Source organism: Passer domesticus, chromosome 15 (genome assembly GCF_036417665.1).
Source record: "Passer domesticus isolate bPasDom1 chromosome 15, bPasDom1.hap1, whole genome shotgun sequence".
NCBI classification, from domain to species: domain Eukaryota; kingdom Metazoa; phylum Chordata; class Aves; order Passeriformes; family Passeridae; genus Passer; species Passer domesticus.
Genome location: NC_087488.1, coordinates 7,176,134 through 7,193,947, shown reverse-complemented (window position 1 = coordinate 7,193,947; position 17,814 = coordinate 7,176,134). Strand labels below are relative to the sequence as shown.

Sequence of the window (17,814 nt, the reverse complement as noted above, 5' to 3'; positions counted from 1 at the left end):
TGCCCTCTACTGAAATAGCTTATTTTGAAAAGCAGAAGGCTGCAAGTTATTTGCTCTGTTCATAAAACAATTTCTAGTTCCATTGTTAGCAATTAAAAAAACCAAACAAAAAAACCCCAAAATTCCATATTCTCTAGAAGTCACAATGTTGAACTAGATGCTCAAAGCTCTTCTCAAAGTCAGACTTTGTGCAAAAAGAGTTAAATCTACTTAAGACATTTCTTTTAAATTAGAAACGATCAGTTCTTCAGTCGTAACCCTCTTCCAGATTGCTTGTTGGCAAGAGAAGATTTCCTGGATTTTTTCCCTTTTAGTCTCATTACTTAACCCAGCAGGTTTATTTTGCAAGTCTGCCAGGAAAAGACGACATTTGCAAAGCCTCTGCCAAAACTCTGTTTGATTGCTGTGAAACATAAGCTTATTTGAGCTGCATTTTTGGTTGCACAAGATATCCATGGAAGAAGCACTTAACTAACAGCCAGCTGTTCCATCCTTGTATCTTTCTATTGTCTCATCTCCCTTTAACCAAAAAACACTTCAAGTTCAAGGTAGAAAGATTTCTGTCAATGCAAAATTAGAAGCACTTTAAAACTGAAGAAAAAAACTTTTCACTGCCTCCACTCAGTAACAATTTAACAACATTCCTTCAAGTCCCAGCATCTTCACAGCTCTCAGCCTTTAGTCTGCGAGCCAAGCTCTGGCCTGATGCCATCCCTGTAACAGATGAATCAGCAAATTAAACTGACTGTCAACTGGTGTCTTCTGCTGCTTTCAGCCTAGCTGTCTGAAAGAAAGTATTGTAAACCAACCAATAAACCAGTTTAAATGTAAACAAAGTAAAACAAACCCCCTTCCAACCTCAGATTGTTTTTCTGCACATTTTAAAATACTGCAATTGTAGTGAAGACAAAAATCCTGATTTTATTACGTACTTCCAATTTTTTAGAGCCATTTCAGATGCACATCCCACTTTGGGATTCTAGCTGAGCTGTTTTAAATACAGGTATTCTGTGCTACCTCTGGTGCAAGCACTAGAGATGGCAAGCTCCAACAACAAATTTCAGAAAAGGTGAGGAAGATGGGTGGATGTAGCTTTTTCTCCTCTTTCAGGATGGATCATCCATTCTGTATCCTTGCTGTGTAACACTGAAATGAGATACCTGTAACACCTGCCATGGTATATAAATGCTGCTGTTGCAGCGTACATAAGACCAGGCAAGAGTGCTGACTATTTAATTTTAATCCCAAGCACAGACAGCAGTAGTTATGATTAACAGCCCCATGGGATAGTTGCACTAACCAACAAGTGTCACACATACCTCCTTTCATCCCCCTTATATTTGTTTTGAACTGCGAAGTTACAGGATCTGTTTGTAAGAATTAGGACAATATTTATTGCCCATGAAGTTATGGGGCAGGCATCATGAATGAATTAATAAGGCTCACTGGAGTTTACTGCATGCCAGCCAACATTCCTTGGGGTAAAATTTGTTTAGTTAAACTCAAGCATGTTTGTACTCGCTAAAATCAAGCACAAAGTTACCATGGATCATCTGATACATACTCATTTGTTAAAACACAATAACATTATTTGTTTTGCTACAAGATATGAGCCAAAGTTATGGGTCTGCCATTTAATTCCCTGATAAACTCAGCCCTTTCTAAAAGAAGAAAAACAAATAATTTGAGGTCTAAATATAATTGTAAAATAAATCTGTGCAGGAGTCAGTATTTTTGTACAAAGTCAACTCTACTTTCTTAAAATAAGGCATGAATTTTACAGCAATCCATTCATGTGGCACATACACACACAAATATATGTATATACATATATAGCATATATATTTAATATAAAATGTTGCATGCTGAGTATTTTGTTTCATCATTGAAAAACTGAAATGAAGCCATATGGAGAAGTCTAAGGAGCCACAAAGATAAAACAAGCTTGCAATAGCAGCTCCTTGTAGGAGTTTAATACATTTTCTCTGATGCTTTTTTGATGGATGCTGTCCATATTGCCAAACAAAGCAAATACAGTGAGGTTGTACTGCACTCCCAACAGAAGAAATGCGCTGCTAGAATACTCTGTGAATTCTAAAAAACTAAAGAGAACTCAGGGGGGGCTATTTGGTTATTTCTTTAAATTGTAAGAGATGAGACAAATCTTTCTGTGAGAAACCTGACCTAGTAACCAACACCACGTGGCTGCATTTCACATTAATTGCAGCCCTAAAGTTTCTGTCTCATAGCAGAATAACAGCAATTGCAAATTATTTTAGGAAAAGCGTTTCTAGAGGATGGCACCTTCCCTCGTTATTAGGGAAGACATCAAACAGGCTGACTGTCATTGAGTGGTCCAAGAGGAATGTGTACAAAGATACCTTTTAGTCAAGTCCTTGCTTTTATGCAGAGCAACATCCTGACAGATGGCCACTGACAATATTAAGCCTCTTAATAAAAAGACAAATATGTTGGTGAACTGTAGGTAAAAGAAAAGCCACTATATATAAATATAATAAACACACAGAGCTATACAGATTAAGGCTGCAACACTAAACACTTAAGCTTATGAAATACTTCAGTAGAATTTCACTTGTGAAGGCTTTAAGTGACCTCTGTATAGATGCTGCATTAACCTTATCTGATCATGTTCTACTTAAAACATGAGACCACTGCCTCAGCCAGAGCAACAGTGTGCAATTAGTGAGTAGCTAAGGTGGTATTTTCTTTTACTCTCAATACTCACCATATGGTTCCACAGCCTTATTTACTGACTACTAGGGCTATTCATGCCACATGTAACAATCCAGAAGTTTGCCATGATGACAAAAGTGCACATGCATAGTCCAGTTTTCAAAGTAAAACTCAGGAGTGGAAGCAGCAGTGCTGTGTGCCTATTTTATCAACAGAAAGCAGAAGACTCAACATCCCAAATTAGAGGGCATCTTTTAAATTAACCTAAATGGAATTAAATTGTCCCCTACAGAACATTCAGGGCCGAGTTCTTCCACAGCAAATGTACAAATATATTCCCAGAGAAGCCATAAATCCTAAAGAAACATGTACATGATCACATAACCACGGACATTATCAAGGTGTAGGCAGAATTCAATATTTTGTTAAATATTAGTGAAATTGTCAATGTAACATTTTTTAATGGCCCCTTTTGTTAACCTGTATACAGTTTTCAGTCTTTCAAGCACACCAGGACAATTTCTGCTGCAAGGCATTAAAATGTTAACACACATGACTAATTGACCAGAGTCTCTTAAGTATACTTGATAACAGCAACTATCTGCAGGCTGTACCCAAAATGATAACACCAATTTGTACATGGTGCTGCCCATCCCTTTGTTTTCCTCTCCTGTATCAGCTTAAGATAGAAGGGGCCTATCCAGACTCTAAAGAAAAGAGCATTGTACAAAGATTGTCCTCCCTCTTGGTATCTGAATGCAGAGCAAGGGGCAATGCAGGGACAAAGCAGATCTTCACCTTGCAAAGGAGGATGGCAAGTCAGAGAGCAAACCAAATGAGACTTTGAACCTCCATGGTGGAGAGCAGAGGAAAATGGACAGGTGATGTGAAAGAAAATGGTTTCACAGAAGGAAGATAAAGTGCTAAGGACAAAGCATGGCAAAGAAAGAGGAAGGATCCTCTGCAAAGCTTAAGATATTTTCCTTAAGAAAGAACGGAGAGGACAGCACACATTTCATGCTGTGCACATGTATGTGGATTGTAATAAAGCACTTTAACTCCCTTACAGATTAAGTTATTTAATTACTGAAAGAATTCAAGCTATCCCTTCCTTTTAGACCAGCAACCTGCACAGTCAATGCTGGATGGCAACATTCAAGGGAATAATGAAAAACAAGGATTTAACATCAATCCAACACATTAACTGAGGACTCACAAGTTAACTGCACAGAACAGTTGAGGGGCTGAAGTGGCTGAAACACAAATACTTCAGGTTATACCAATTTATTCATTGAAACAAAATACTGGGTTTACTTGACAAGACAAGCTGAAGTCTCTCCCATTTTCCCCACCATTTCCAGACTATCTGGATGAAGCCTAGACCCTTTTAAGTCAGTGGATCACTGAAACAGTACTTACTCCATACTAAGCTCTCCAAATGAAAAGCCAGCTTTATAAATACATAAAGCTGAACAGCATCCAAAGGCAAACTTACTTAGCAAGACAACAATCTTAGCAAGACAACAATCTTAAGAGTCAGAAGTTGTATGCAAAAAGTTAGTGCTGAAGTTTCTTGTGTTCATCAGCTCTAACAGTGCACAGGTTTATCTTTTGCCACACACTTAAATATGTGCTTCATGTTTGACAGAAATGCTGATGCCACTTGCAGTGTAACTTGGCAATAGAAAGTTTTGTCTCCCAGATGTCCAACTAAAGGAATATCAACAATTTAACAAATTCTTATTAATTACCTACTTGAACAGCAAATTCCAAGAGAACATAGACTATGTTTATTATAGTAACCATTATAGTTTTCAGGTGCTTGTAGCCAGGAAATCAGTTTACAGCACAGCATATTCCAAAAGACAAATCAGAGCCATATAACCACCACTTTCATAAACCTGCTACAGGCTTTAAGAAGACATTGTGGCAGCCCAACAGCAGGAGTGACACAGAGGCCACCAGAAGCCAAGAGCCTCCCCCTGGCAAGGGCCAGGTCCAGCTTGCACAGACAGGCACGGCAGAGTGACTGTGCAATGCTCCCTAGCATCTGTCCTGCTGCAGCTATGGAGAGTGAATAAATATAATTTTATACAAGAACAAGCCTAATATTGCCAATGTGTGAGTCGCATGAATAGCCAAATAAAGTGAAGATTCTTGGACATTATCATAGGCAACAAAATGAGAAGTTTAAGGCATTTGACTCTTGTTTCCCAAGGTTTCTTGTTTGTGTGTTTTAAAGCATGCCATATTCAGCTGGAAAGTTAGGAGCTGCTCCAAAATTGCCTATAAAAATACTGCCCTTTTCCCTACTTAGTTTTTCAGAGGAAATAAAGTGGAAGAGAAAACAAGTCTTTTTATATTATGCAAAGATTCATAGGTCCTTCAGGGTAACACTTGAACAATTAAAACATTGGAATGCACATTCTCCCTAGCAACATAAACACTACTGATTACCATGTGAAATTTGAAGAGCTGCTTATTAGCTAAATTCAGCTAATCAAATGTATAGTTTATAAACAGAAAATCTTACAGGCCAGTGTTTTACCAATCAGTTTTGGACTAGGTTTTAATGGTTACCATCCATTATATTACTTAACTCGGGCACATTGTTTTAAAGAGCACTGGGGAATGAAGAGATATATTTTATTCTCTAGATGTTCAAAATGGATTTTTGAATCAGTGAGAAATCCAACATATTCCCAGGATGCTGATGAACGAGTTTCTAGCCAATTTAAAATAATGAAGCCAGGAGAGCAAGAAACAACAAAAACAGCACAGCAGCAACAGTTTACACAAAGTGCCACATTTTGAGAGGTCTGCCATTTGTTAAGGTTAAGCAGGATAACTAATTATTTGAAATATGAAAGACAAGTACCACCATTTGAATACTACACTTTAGATACAGTTACACAAAGCTAGTCACAGAGACAAATCATATTTCAAGTTCTCTTGTAACACCTATAAAGCTGAACAAAATTGAAAGTTATTGGAGTAAAATTGTTAAGAAACCAGGCAGATCCATTGACTGGTTATGTTGAGCATGCACACCCAGGGAGGATGGCAGATCAGTTTTTAAATGATCTGCTCTTCAAGTCTCTAACTTTACCTTAGTTCAGCCAAATATTCAGTGTTTGAACCACTGCTGCAACAGAAAAATAAAGACACCTCCCAGTTGTGAATGGGGTTTCAAAATCTGATAGACCCAAATAAATTAACACTCCATGCACATAATTACCAGTCCTATTTTCATTGCTTTTTCACACACAATTTCCTTATTAAAAAGATGCAAAGTGAGTCTGCATGTTTTTACAGTACTTAAGACTCCTCTGTAAGGGAAATCTGAACATTTTAGGGGAAAATCCCACACACTTTTCATGTCCTTGATCCATTTATGTCCCATAGATGTTCTTGTTGCATTTGTGTTTACTTAACTCTAAGTTTTAATACCAGCTCAAAGTCAGAAACCTCTTTAAGAGGTAAGCATAGAAGTACACACGTAGCAACATCTTGCCTGTATTCATGTTGTTTCACAGTCCTCCAAGGCTTTCTACAAAGTCCAGAAAATGCAGACATTTATAGGAACAGGTTAAAAAACAGGCCACATTATAGTTTCTCCTAGGTCCTTCACTTAAGCATATCTCACTAAATCACAAGTACAAACAGGGATTTTTATTACCAAAACAATTCATAAAGAATTGAAGATGAGGGAATAGAATAACAGAATTGATTTTAGAATGCATTTATTACAGGGAAAAAAACCCCAATACCCAAACCAACAAAATATCAAGAATTTAAAAAAAAAAATTACAGTAAAAATCACACAATTTTTGGTAAGTGAGGTTGCTTTAATTTATCAGCTTGGTAGGCTCACTGCTTTCAGTACATGAATTTCTACTAACCTGATTTCATAAAAATCTATGAAAGACTATAATCACCTGAGCTTTCAGACAAATAACATTTCCCAGCACGTAGGCCACAGAACAAGCCCCCCTGCTTGTCAAAGCACAAAAAAAGACACAAAGCAGTGCCAGAAAGATTCAGTTTCAATGTTCTGCAGACATTCAGTTCTTTCCAAAATATCTAGTTGCTATAACAAAAGCAGAACAAAAAAACCAAAACCAAACCTAACAACAACAACAAAAAGTAGTGGTGAAGTGGATACACCAAGCATTTGGACAATGGGTAAGTACCTGAGGTGACAGCAGTGGGGAATTTACAGTATCAGCATCTAGGAAGGCTTTAACTGACATAATTCTTTATCTGAAACCTCACATTAGAAGTTATTTCATTCTTATATCTATATATGGATGCAGAAACAATGGCTCTTGCTGCTATGGAGCAATTGCTGTAAGGAGGCTGCTGGTGAGCCCTCAAAATCCTCTGCAGAGCTATGAATGTATGAGCAAGTATGATAAACACTCCCAGGATGTTCACAAGGAATTACAGAGCTGCAGTGATGGCACATGCACACCCTGAAAGCTTCTTTAGTTGAGCTCAGTAAGGATAGATGATGATAAACTCAGTGGGGTTTTCTAATCTGTTTTATTTCTTTTTTTAATTGTGGGAATTCTGTCTGAATAGCTCTTAAGTGCAATAAAATTTTAGCCAGTTAATTACAAGTGCTGCTCTCACTGGCCCCACAGCATTTGCTGCAAGTGTTTCAGTAAATGGGGGTGACACTACCAGAACATATCCCAGATGATCATCTATAATGGCCATTGTTCCAGCCATTGTTCCCTGAAGTAAGATTATGGGTCAGAACTCAAATAAATGCCCCAAAGAACTAGAGAAACCACGAAGAGCTTGTGGATTCAACTACAGTCAAAAAGCCACCCCCAAAAGAACATAAAATCCCCAAACCACAAACAAACCCAGCCTAATACCCAACACACCAACAAGACTGTTTTCCCACATAACTATCAGCAATATTTTCAAATGTTCAAATAAAAATTTAAAAACTTAGGTCTGGAGAGGCTGCACATTGTTCATACACAGACAGTAGGCACATGCATGTGTTCTACAATGCACCAAAAGGCTTCTCACTGCATTCGTCCCTTGAAAATGTAAACCCAACTAATGTGCATCAGTCCAAAGGGTACTTGGAGGTGAAGACTACAAAAGCCTTTGATAGTTATACTCTGTGCAAAGTAACAGTAAACAGCCTCAATAAATACTGCACCAAGTGAAGAAATCAGCACTGTTCTACCTACAGGTTTAGGTACTTGGAGGATCATGGAATGAAACACAAAACTCTCAATCAAGTTCAGCTTGGGCTGCTGCTGCTATGGAAGTCCAGTTCCTCCAAGCAAGTCACTGGTTTTGCCATTACAATCACAGACCCTGCTGGCTCAGAGCACTCTGCAGGAGCCAGTTAAAGTCTTAATGCTGAAATAAAAGTGAAAAACACTCACCTATTTGTACTTGCTCTGGCTGGCTCAATGAGACAAATGCTGATGTATCGTCAATCCACGAAACCTGAATGTTACCTAGAAAATCAAAAGAAATTTGTATGACTTTTTATTTTAGACTCAGTCACAGATTTTTATTTGATATGACATGACATAAAGAAGCCAACTAAGAGTAGCTGCACTTGAGAAGGCTTTTGTCCACTGTACAGGTGTGCAGTTCATACCCAGTTGCACAAGAGCCTGGAACTGTTCAGAAAGTCAGGACAGCATGAGCATCCTGTACACCCCAGGCCCTCACATCCTCCCTTCATGGCTTCTATGCAAGTCTACAAAATAAACTGAAGTGATTTTCTGGGAATTTCAGCCCTTTACTCAAATAAATAACATCTCTTTGAGTGATGAAAAATTACAGTCAAAAGGGGTAGGTAGAGGATTGATCACATCAATGGAGAACTCCACTGTTGGGACACTAAATCTTCAACCTCTGATTTGTTTGAATCCCACTATACATAATTTCCTGGATGTGAACTAAAAACTTAATTTGAGTCAATATGAAGACAAATGCAGAAAATCATGGACCTCATTTGGAAGCTGTTACAATGGAACAGTGACTGGAAATAAGTCCCTCTATTCATCAAGCAGTTAGTGCATTTTCTATGTGAATGGCTTAAAATGTCACATTAGCACTAAAAGAGCTCATAATCAAGCAAAAGCAGAGGAAAGGATTCCCATTCCAGACACAAGGTCTTATTATAGTCTGAAACCCATTTACATCTCCTGGGCTTACATCTCCTGTCCTTATCTAAGTGCTTTACTGTTAGCACAATTCAGATATTGAAAACTGGTGCAATTTTTTTCATGTAGACTAGAAAATCAAGTTATATATAATGTTACATTACACCACCATTTAACCTTCAGACATTACAAGGTTAAAAACAACGATGCAAAAGGGCTTAAAATACATTTATTCTCAGTTGTTTAATCTATTGAAATCTAATTTAGTCTACAGGTTACAAGGTTATAGAAATCTCTTCTGAAATCCAGCCAGATTATAAACAGATTTTCTAATTATGAAAAAATAAAAGCCTAGATAGATTTCATTCGCATGCTATACATTTGAGTAGCCAGCTATTTAGGAGTTTAAGTTATAATCATTTTGATCACTGCCAAAACCATAATTAATTCAGTATGGTTTCTGACATCTCCCTGTACTGAAGGGCCAAGGCTGCTATTAAGATGAGCCTACACCATGAAGTTAAAATTTCTTTAAACATTTTTTAGGGCACATAAATTCAATTTCTAATAATTCTGCCTTTGAAGAACACAGGACTTTGCTGCCTATGGGCAAGGCTGTTTGGTGTAGGGAGAACATCCTTTTGGCAGGACACTAACATTCCACAACAAAGGCCCAAGCTGACTCGTGACTGCAGCTCAGAACTGTGGTGCAATTTGCAAAGTTTCCTTTAAAGGACAGAAATTACTGTACAAATTCATATTGCTCTACATGCATTGATAAGTCTTTGCTCTAAAATTATTTATGCATGAAGTTCTCCAATTTTGTATTACTAATTACACAATTTTCCAAACAATCATTTCTGAGACCTGTTGTATCCTGTTGTAACTCTGGAACACAGAAATGCTGTCCAGATTGTGTCCCTTTCCTACATGTACAGTTTATTAATTTTAACCTTCCTGAGTCAACTGAAAGATAAAAAGAAAAATTCTCCAGAATAGCTTGCAATTGTGCCCTCAATATAAAATATGAAAGAAGGTCAGTGATAGACAAAAAAAAAAATCTCATAACGGAATTCAGCATTCAGCTACTGTTCAAATGGACTTCAGTGTCCATATTTTCACTAAGTGGCAAATAATAAATTAATAAAAATCCAACCTATTGGTGGCACATAATTTCAGTATCAGATCCTTATTATTGCAGAAAGGCTGATGCATTCCATATGACTTCTGACTTTGTATTTTTAGCTAATAAAGGGTTTCAACACCTGCCAACATATCTTGCTTTTTATACTCAGATTTATACATTTTAAATACAATTTAAAGAAAGTCAAACATTAAATAGCAGACAATGAATGCCAATCTGAAGCAAACCACAAAGGCTCTTATGCAACTCTCCATGCTTAAGAAATGCTCTCTTCAGACTGCCACATTTCACCATTATTAAGAAGTAAGAATTTAGAGATAAGATTAATAAATTAAATCATTCAGCAATACTGCTAAGCACTCAGTAAATATTGTGCATTTCAAAAGTATGGTGAAATGCAAATAAAGAGCTGGAAAGCAAATGCAGTTCAGTACAGTATTTAGCAATCACCAGAGCCCTGTGCCAGCTCACTGCAAGGCCAGTGCAGATAAGCCATGGACAGCAATGTAATGGAACACCAGCTCTAGAGAAATAAACCAGGACATTTCTCTCTCTGCACTTCTAGAATACATCAAGTCTTCAATACTTTGAAGAATGCCACTGGGTGGTGGCACTGGTGGACTATGACATGACGGTGCAAGTAAAATATATTTCTTCCATAAAGAAATTTGAAAATTCTAAATATATTAACTCAAACATGCAAACAAGATTAAGTCCAGAATTAGAATAAAGAATTAAGAATAAAATCATACTGATGGATTACATAATTGAAACATTTCCTTTTTATACTCTGTTCTTGTACATTTCCTACATGACTTCTACTGGTAATTAAGCAGTAGTTTTTATAATGCTTCGATAGTATGAGTTTTAATGAAAAGCCCAAAAACATTAATTTAAGTAGAACTTAAGGCTATACACTAAAGCTGTATTCTAGCAAATCAAATTTTAATGACTTCTTATTTCACACCAGCATGACCAAATAAACAGTGCAAATTTAAGAATTTAAAGTCTTCTAAGAGACTGCATAGTGCTGCAAGTACTTGTACAGTGAAACTACATTCACCCCTGAGACCATAAAAACATCTTGCATGAACAGGTGTCCACTTGGTACGCAGGCAGTCCTGAAGGATTTCAGAATCATGAACAGCCCTTCTAGAGTGGCAAATGTAAGCCAGTTCCAAGTGTGACACTGCAGCCCTTTCAGCTGTTTCACCATATTTTGTTAGAAGCTCCATGGAAGAGTATAACTCTGCTTGAATTCATTCTAAAATATTTTTTCTGTAGAATTTTACTAACACTGCTTGATTTCAAGATGCTTTGCTTTAACTGATGTAATTCCTAAGGATAATTCATGTCTGTTACTGCCTTTTATTTTTTTTAAGCTTTTGGCAAATCACTCAACCTCACGCTGTACCACTCTGCCCCTACCCACCTACAACTGGAAAAACATGGGTACTTCTGCATTCCAGAATTTTGGAAGGAATAATCCGCAGTTTGTTTTGAGATACCACGGCAAAAAGACTTTTAAAAAATATAGATTAATTATCGAGCCTGGAGTTTGTAAGTGGAAATATGAAAACATTCAGCTCTAAAATCAGAAGCGCGGGAATTGCAGCCCCACAGCGAGCCCGGAGCGGGGCGTGAGCGCGCCCCCTGGCGGCGGTGCCCGAGGCGCGCTCCGGCCCGGACAGCACCGGGACAGCCCCGCCACGGCACCGGGACAGCCCCGCCACGGCACCGGGAGAGCCCCGCCGCGGCACCGGGACAGCCGTGCCGCGGCACCGGGACAGCCCCGCCGCGGCACCGGGACAGCCCCGCCGCGGCACCGGGACAGCCCCGCCACCGCTGCGCTCTCCCGTCCCGCATCGCCCACCCGGGGCTGTGCAGTCCCAGCCACCACCCTGACCCCTGCTGCAGTGAAGATCGGATGCTCGCAAGGAACCGAGGGAGCTGGATGCAGCTCCAGAGACCCTGCACAGACAGTACCACGCCACAAGAGATCAGGAGCAGGAGACCACCATCAGTTAGTTCAGCTGTCCAGGTAACTAACCTGGACACTAGCCTACAGAAACTAACCTACATTTCATACTTGTACTTAGTAGAGCAACAACAGGACTACTGGTCCTCAGTTGTTAACTACTCTTGTTGCTGTTTCTTCTCATTTGGATGGTGTTGACAATCTGGAAATCAAACTCGTTATTTTCAAGTTTGCTTGCTTGCCTAGACTCACGTATGCTGGAGTTTGGCTTTACCAGCTGCAGGATGAACCTTGTTCCTAATACCTCAACCTGCCCCACACCATTCCCTTTTTTCACCTATATACCCTTTTTACCTATACAAACTCGTCCTATCAGGAGAAGCTGTAAATAAAAGGATAAAAGATCCACAATATTCAACAAGCACCAAATAAAGATTTCTAAAGAACAGTTAATAAGAACAGTAATTTTCAACACATCATTACAAAGTCCACAGGACACCAAATTTAAAAATTACAAAAAGAGGTTCATCATTCCTTACACTAGGAATAAGTCTGCACCAACAGACTAAAAATAACAAAACAAACCAGAAGTTTAACTTGTTAATAATAATAAAACAAAACAAAATCAAAAAAAGACAGACTATATCACTCACCAAAGGCACTGAAAAGCTGGTATAGGTCACTAGTCTTCCACTCTTTGGGAAAAGTAACATGAAGAACGTGATCTCGTTTGGGCTGCACTACAAAACAAAAATCTTTTTGTTAGAATAAGAGTCACTGCTAGTATCTTTAGAATATCCTAAAACAGTCATCTAATGTGGTCAGGTAGCTTTTTTCTTTCCTTTCCTTTTTAAATAAGAAAACAGGCAAAGGTTTATGAAACTGCATCAGGTACAGTGAAAATGTGCCTGCACTCAGGCATGAAAGATATACTAAATCCTACTAGCTCATCTGCTTATGAAATTGAAACAGCACTTCTTGTAGTGGGAAATGTCCACAAATGTAGTCCTTCTCATCCCTTGTACCAAACCAAGTCCAAGGACAGAAAAAAAAAGGAGAAAAAAAAACCCCAAAACCAACACAACAACCTCTTCATGCTCCACCTTTAAAAAATTCTTAGCAATGGTTCAATTTTTGTCATTTTTCTGTTAATTAAAAACTTTCTGTGAAACAATGTTCAACTCAGTTTTCATATAATATTAGATACAAGCCAGAACAGACACACTTCTCACTATTACTGAAAATTACACCAAGAAAAAAAGACAGCTCATCAAGGCCAACATCAAGTGCAGAAGAAGTCTTTAGTGTATTGCTGAAAGTCATTTTAAGGTTTGTGAATTTGAGAGAGAATCCAAATCAAGCTTCTGGAAGAGGTAAGAATACAGCAGAAATTATTACTATGTACCTTACTTTTACACATTTCTCCTACCCAAAGTTCCTTTCACTAGGGATGTGAGCTTTTATAACCTGTGAATTCCTATCATATTTTAAAAAGAAACAAATGGAACACTGCATTTTCAGGGACAAAGATACTGAAATATTGCCTGAAATTTCCTACAGAACTATCTGCAGATAGCCTTTCCACAGGTATCTGCAGAGATCTCTTTTGTTATGCATGACACATGGCTAAATCTTATGTGTTTTTGATTTGATGACAGAGGCTGAACCACTGAAGTCAAGTGCTCCAGTTTGTTCAGGATAACTCAAGGGTTAACTACAAACAGCTCCATGTGATCAGATTTTAATCTGACCACCTGGTAACACTCTCAGGAAAATCTTCTCTCTTTTGCTATAGAGACATAGGGACTGTTTTTCATTTTAGTGAATGATTAGTGACTTATCCTCCTGAATTCCTTTGTAATACAAACTTTTCTGGTTTCTGATCTCCTTAGCTTTCAGCATTAGAACAGGAGAGCTTTCCAAGGTGTCTCTCATTCATAGAGCAGGTGTCCATAGCAGACTATCAGCCACTTGTTATTGCTAAGTGTTTTACTTTGTTTCACCTAACAAATGGATTAGTCTGAGTTGACCAGACACTCCCTAATGATAATTACAGGTGAGCACTGAGAGTGCAGTCAGGCTGGCCAGAGACACAAGTAGTTAAGGAAAGCATGAGCACAGGTGAAATCCTGTTCCCTAAATCTGCTACTTAGACAAAAGGACACAATATTTTTTAAAGACTAAAATTCAGTATTTTTGCATCATACAAGTGAAACAGCAACACAAGATCAATTCATTGCTGTAGAGCTTACTGCACAGCGAGTAACTCATAGTTAAATTATTTGTAATCCAGTAGTAGAAAATCATAGCATGAACAACTCCAGTTTCAGATATTACATCCCTTTTACATGGATTAGAGAAAAGAAACTATTCCTAATCTTCCCATATCTGTTTATTCTTAAATTCACAGTGAGTCTACTCTTAAAATCTCTAAATTCTCCCTACTCAGGTGAAAAGTATTTGATTCTTTTCTTTTTTTTTCAGTAATTTTGTGCAGCAACTTCATTCTTTTAAATGAGTTTTTAACACACATTTTAACAAAAGATTATTAAAGTCACATTCACATATTCAATACTATTTGACTTAGCACATGTTACTGAAATCCATTATTTCAGGAAAAATTGCACAAACTTGCTGTTTCACACTACCTGACAAACAGAAACATACAAATCACAACAGTCACCTTGTCAGCTGTGCCTCATCTCTTTTTCAAAAATACAGACTCCAAGTGCACCTCCCACAGAAACCTGGCTGTACTCTTTAGGCAGCTTTGCCTCTTTGCAAAGCAGTCCCCCACAAACAACCACCAGACTGCTACCTCAACCTACAGTGGTGTTTACATCTCAGAACAGCAACTCAAGTGGCTGCAACAGCCAGCCCAACATGCCACCCCTGCAATGCTTTCTGTTTTGAGGCTTAGAAAGCCTCCTTGGCTCAGGCTCTCCCAGACTATCTGCCTCAGTCTGCTCTACAGAAGTGGCTTTCAGATAAAAGAGACAGACTTTCAGAGGCAGACTCTTTTTTGGCAACCCTTCTTGGCAAAGCATCAAAACAATCCTGTAAGTTGGCCAGCAAGTGGAAGCAGCATCTTTACAAATTAGTAGCTTTGGCACTCTCTCAATGACCCAAAGTGTTTACCCATTCTTCCACTCAGTATCAAACAGTTGGGGAAGGAAGATGCAATGTAATTAGATTACCATTCCAGCAGAGCCAGAGCTCAGTGATCTGACCACCTAACTGAATTTAAAATTAAATTTATGCCCTTACAGCATGTATTCTCCTCTCCAACAGTTACCTCCATCTCTCTGGAACTGCATTTTGTTACTATTACACTGGCATCTGATAGAGTCACACTCCAGTCTGAGCTGTCTGATGCAAGGAGTGGAAAATGTGTCCACATCAGCACTGCTCCCAAATGGATATAATTTTAAAGACATCGTGTACCTGACTCCTCAATATAAAATTAAGCTTTTATCTAATCAAGGACCAGACTGACCTCAAGGGCTTCACATTTTAAGTCAAGGCAACAGTGGGAACCCTTATCCAAAGTTTTCCCCCTCAGAATGGAACATCCCATAACAATAAAGACATTTACATTAGTAGAATCTATTTTAATTTAAATACATTATCAACTAATTACAGCTCCTGGTCTGTAAACTGAAGTAACCAGAAAGGTAAAAATGTTTTAAGCAGTATTTCTCCATTATCATAATCCCATGTGGCAAAATAATCCTGATGTTTAGGCTGAAGTTAAGGAGAGGTACTCCTGCACAGCAATTGAGAAACAAAATGGCCACAAGATTTTCAGAACCATTTGCTATTTACTGGTTCTGTATTTACTGCTGGTGTGAGAGGACAGTGTTAAGATCCCACTTTTTATGTGATATGGTACATAAGAATAGTAAACCAAAATAACAATAAAGCTGTTAATTTCAAACTCTCTCATTTAGGAACATTAACTTAATTTCTTTTCATCAGCCCCCTTCATAATGCAGATTCTCTAGTCAAAGTTGAAGAATTTCTGGGTTTACTATTTTTTTAAAGAGAAACAAGGGAGCAGACATATTTAAATCATTTCATAAGTAGCTAACAACCTAAACACAGCTGACATCCTTGCTTTAGATATACATTATTAATCCTTCCACTTCCTTCTCCAGGAAGTGTGTCAGAATGGTACTACTTTTACAATGAGAGAAGCTACTTACAGTCTGGTCCTTCCAAATTGAGATATGGTATGTCCATTACTCTCATTAGAAATAGCCTAGAAGCAAAATGGAAAAGAACCATTAGCAAATTTCTGCCTGAAGACCTTTTCCTTTTTGTAGTTTTTTTACATGTTTCTCCTAAAGATGCAGAATTAACCATCCCAAACTTATCCTAAGGTATGTTAAAACAAAACAGACCCTCTAAGCCCAATCTCTTATCCAACAACCAGATTCAAAAGTTACTTGGCATCGTACCAGGAATTTTACTTATTCAAGAAAACAAGGGCAAAAAAGGCCCAATTTGTTACTGCTAAAAACAGTAAGGACAAGTGGGGAAGGAACATTTAACAAGTGGCAGCTTTATGCAGTAAGAGCCCCTTGCACAGTGGGTAGTGCAAATGCATCATTCTAAAGACACGTAAATCTCCCCATTTTCTGAGCACTTCAACATGCTTTAGACAGAATGGATCTCAAAACCCTAAACTGCAAAGCCATCATGACTTCTTTGGAGATAACTGGGATGAGTCTTTTCCTCTTTAACATGTATCTGAAGAGTTTCTCAGAACATTCAAGAAATGCTTTCAATAAAAGCACAAGAACAGTGACTGTTTACTCCTGCAGTGAGAATGGGAAACTATTGGTCAAACTGAACAAAAGCACACTAATCTCTTTTTGCAGTAATTTTGCAAAGAAAACTAAATTAATATAGAAAAGCTGAGGGATTTCCAATACATGCCAGAGAACATAGCTCCCTATGAGAAACTTTCTACAAATATAGCACAAACCCAAGTGATTTGCATGGATTTTGCTTTCTGGTATCCATTTTATAAAAAAACATTTCTAAGCTAATTTCTATTTCTACAGACCATGATGCTATTAGCTCAATAAAACATGGTGTTCTCATTTCTCTACACCTCTTCCACCCCCTGCCTCCAGCTACATCAAAAGAATAAACAGCATTCAAACAACCCAAGGAGATACAAAAGAACATTGTCATTAAAAGTTTGTGAAGGGCTTGTGGATGGGGGAGGGAAGATATGGAAGAGCCATTGCCCTAAACCAGTCAAAAAATTTCAAACCAACTTGAAAGTTTGTGAGACAATAACAATATCCAAATTATACACATAGGAGTTTAGATACTGCAATAAAGAGTCCCATCATCTCAACTCATAAATGTTCATTGGGGATTACTCACAGCAGACAAACAGGATTTTTCAAAGATGTTGTCTATAAAATACAGCATAAAGATTACAGAAATGCATCTCTGGAATTCCGATCTTATTGAGTTGTTTATCACATAACTCACTGCATTATGCCTAGAAGAGCCTAAGAGCCCTAAGGGAAAGTCTGTTTTTAATCAGTTCCACTCTCACAAAAGCCCTAAAACTAAAGATTTTACCTATGTTCATCAATAACCTATATGAACATTAATGTATATCCTGGCTGTCATTCTTGAACAGCCAGCCAGGAAGTTCCCTAGTTTTCCTGACATAATGAAAGACATCAAAATTACTCTTAAAAAAAGTATTCCCTTCATTTGAAAGCTAAGTTACTAAAAATCAAAGCTTGATTTTTTCCATTTTAAATGTACTAATTTAAATCACATTAGTGACAAGCCCATTAAAACAGGAAACATTTCCAAAGTCC

At 37.9% G+C, this 17,814-nt stretch overlaps 1 protein-coding gene across 2 annotated transcripts in view; it reads right to left on the bottom strand.

Annotated features, from left to right (window-relative positions):
* The window catches only part of PARN (poly(A)-specific ribonuclease), a 42,383-nt gene that overhangs the window by 7,529 nt on the left and 17,040 nt on the right, over window positions 1–17,814 (bottom strand). For both annotated transcript variants that reach the window (XM_064390633.1, XM_064390631.1), the window contains exons 19-21: window positions 16,168–16,223; window positions 12,616–12,702; window positions 8,109–8,183 (exon numbers count right to left, since the gene is read on the bottom strand). In XM_064390633.1, coding sequence (XP_064246703.1) covers window positions 8,109–8,183; window positions 12,616–12,702; window positions 16,168–16,223 — 218 coding nt within the window. The remainder of the gene's footprint in view (window positions 1–8,108; window positions 8,184–12,615; window positions 12,703–16,167; window positions 16,224–17,814) is intronic.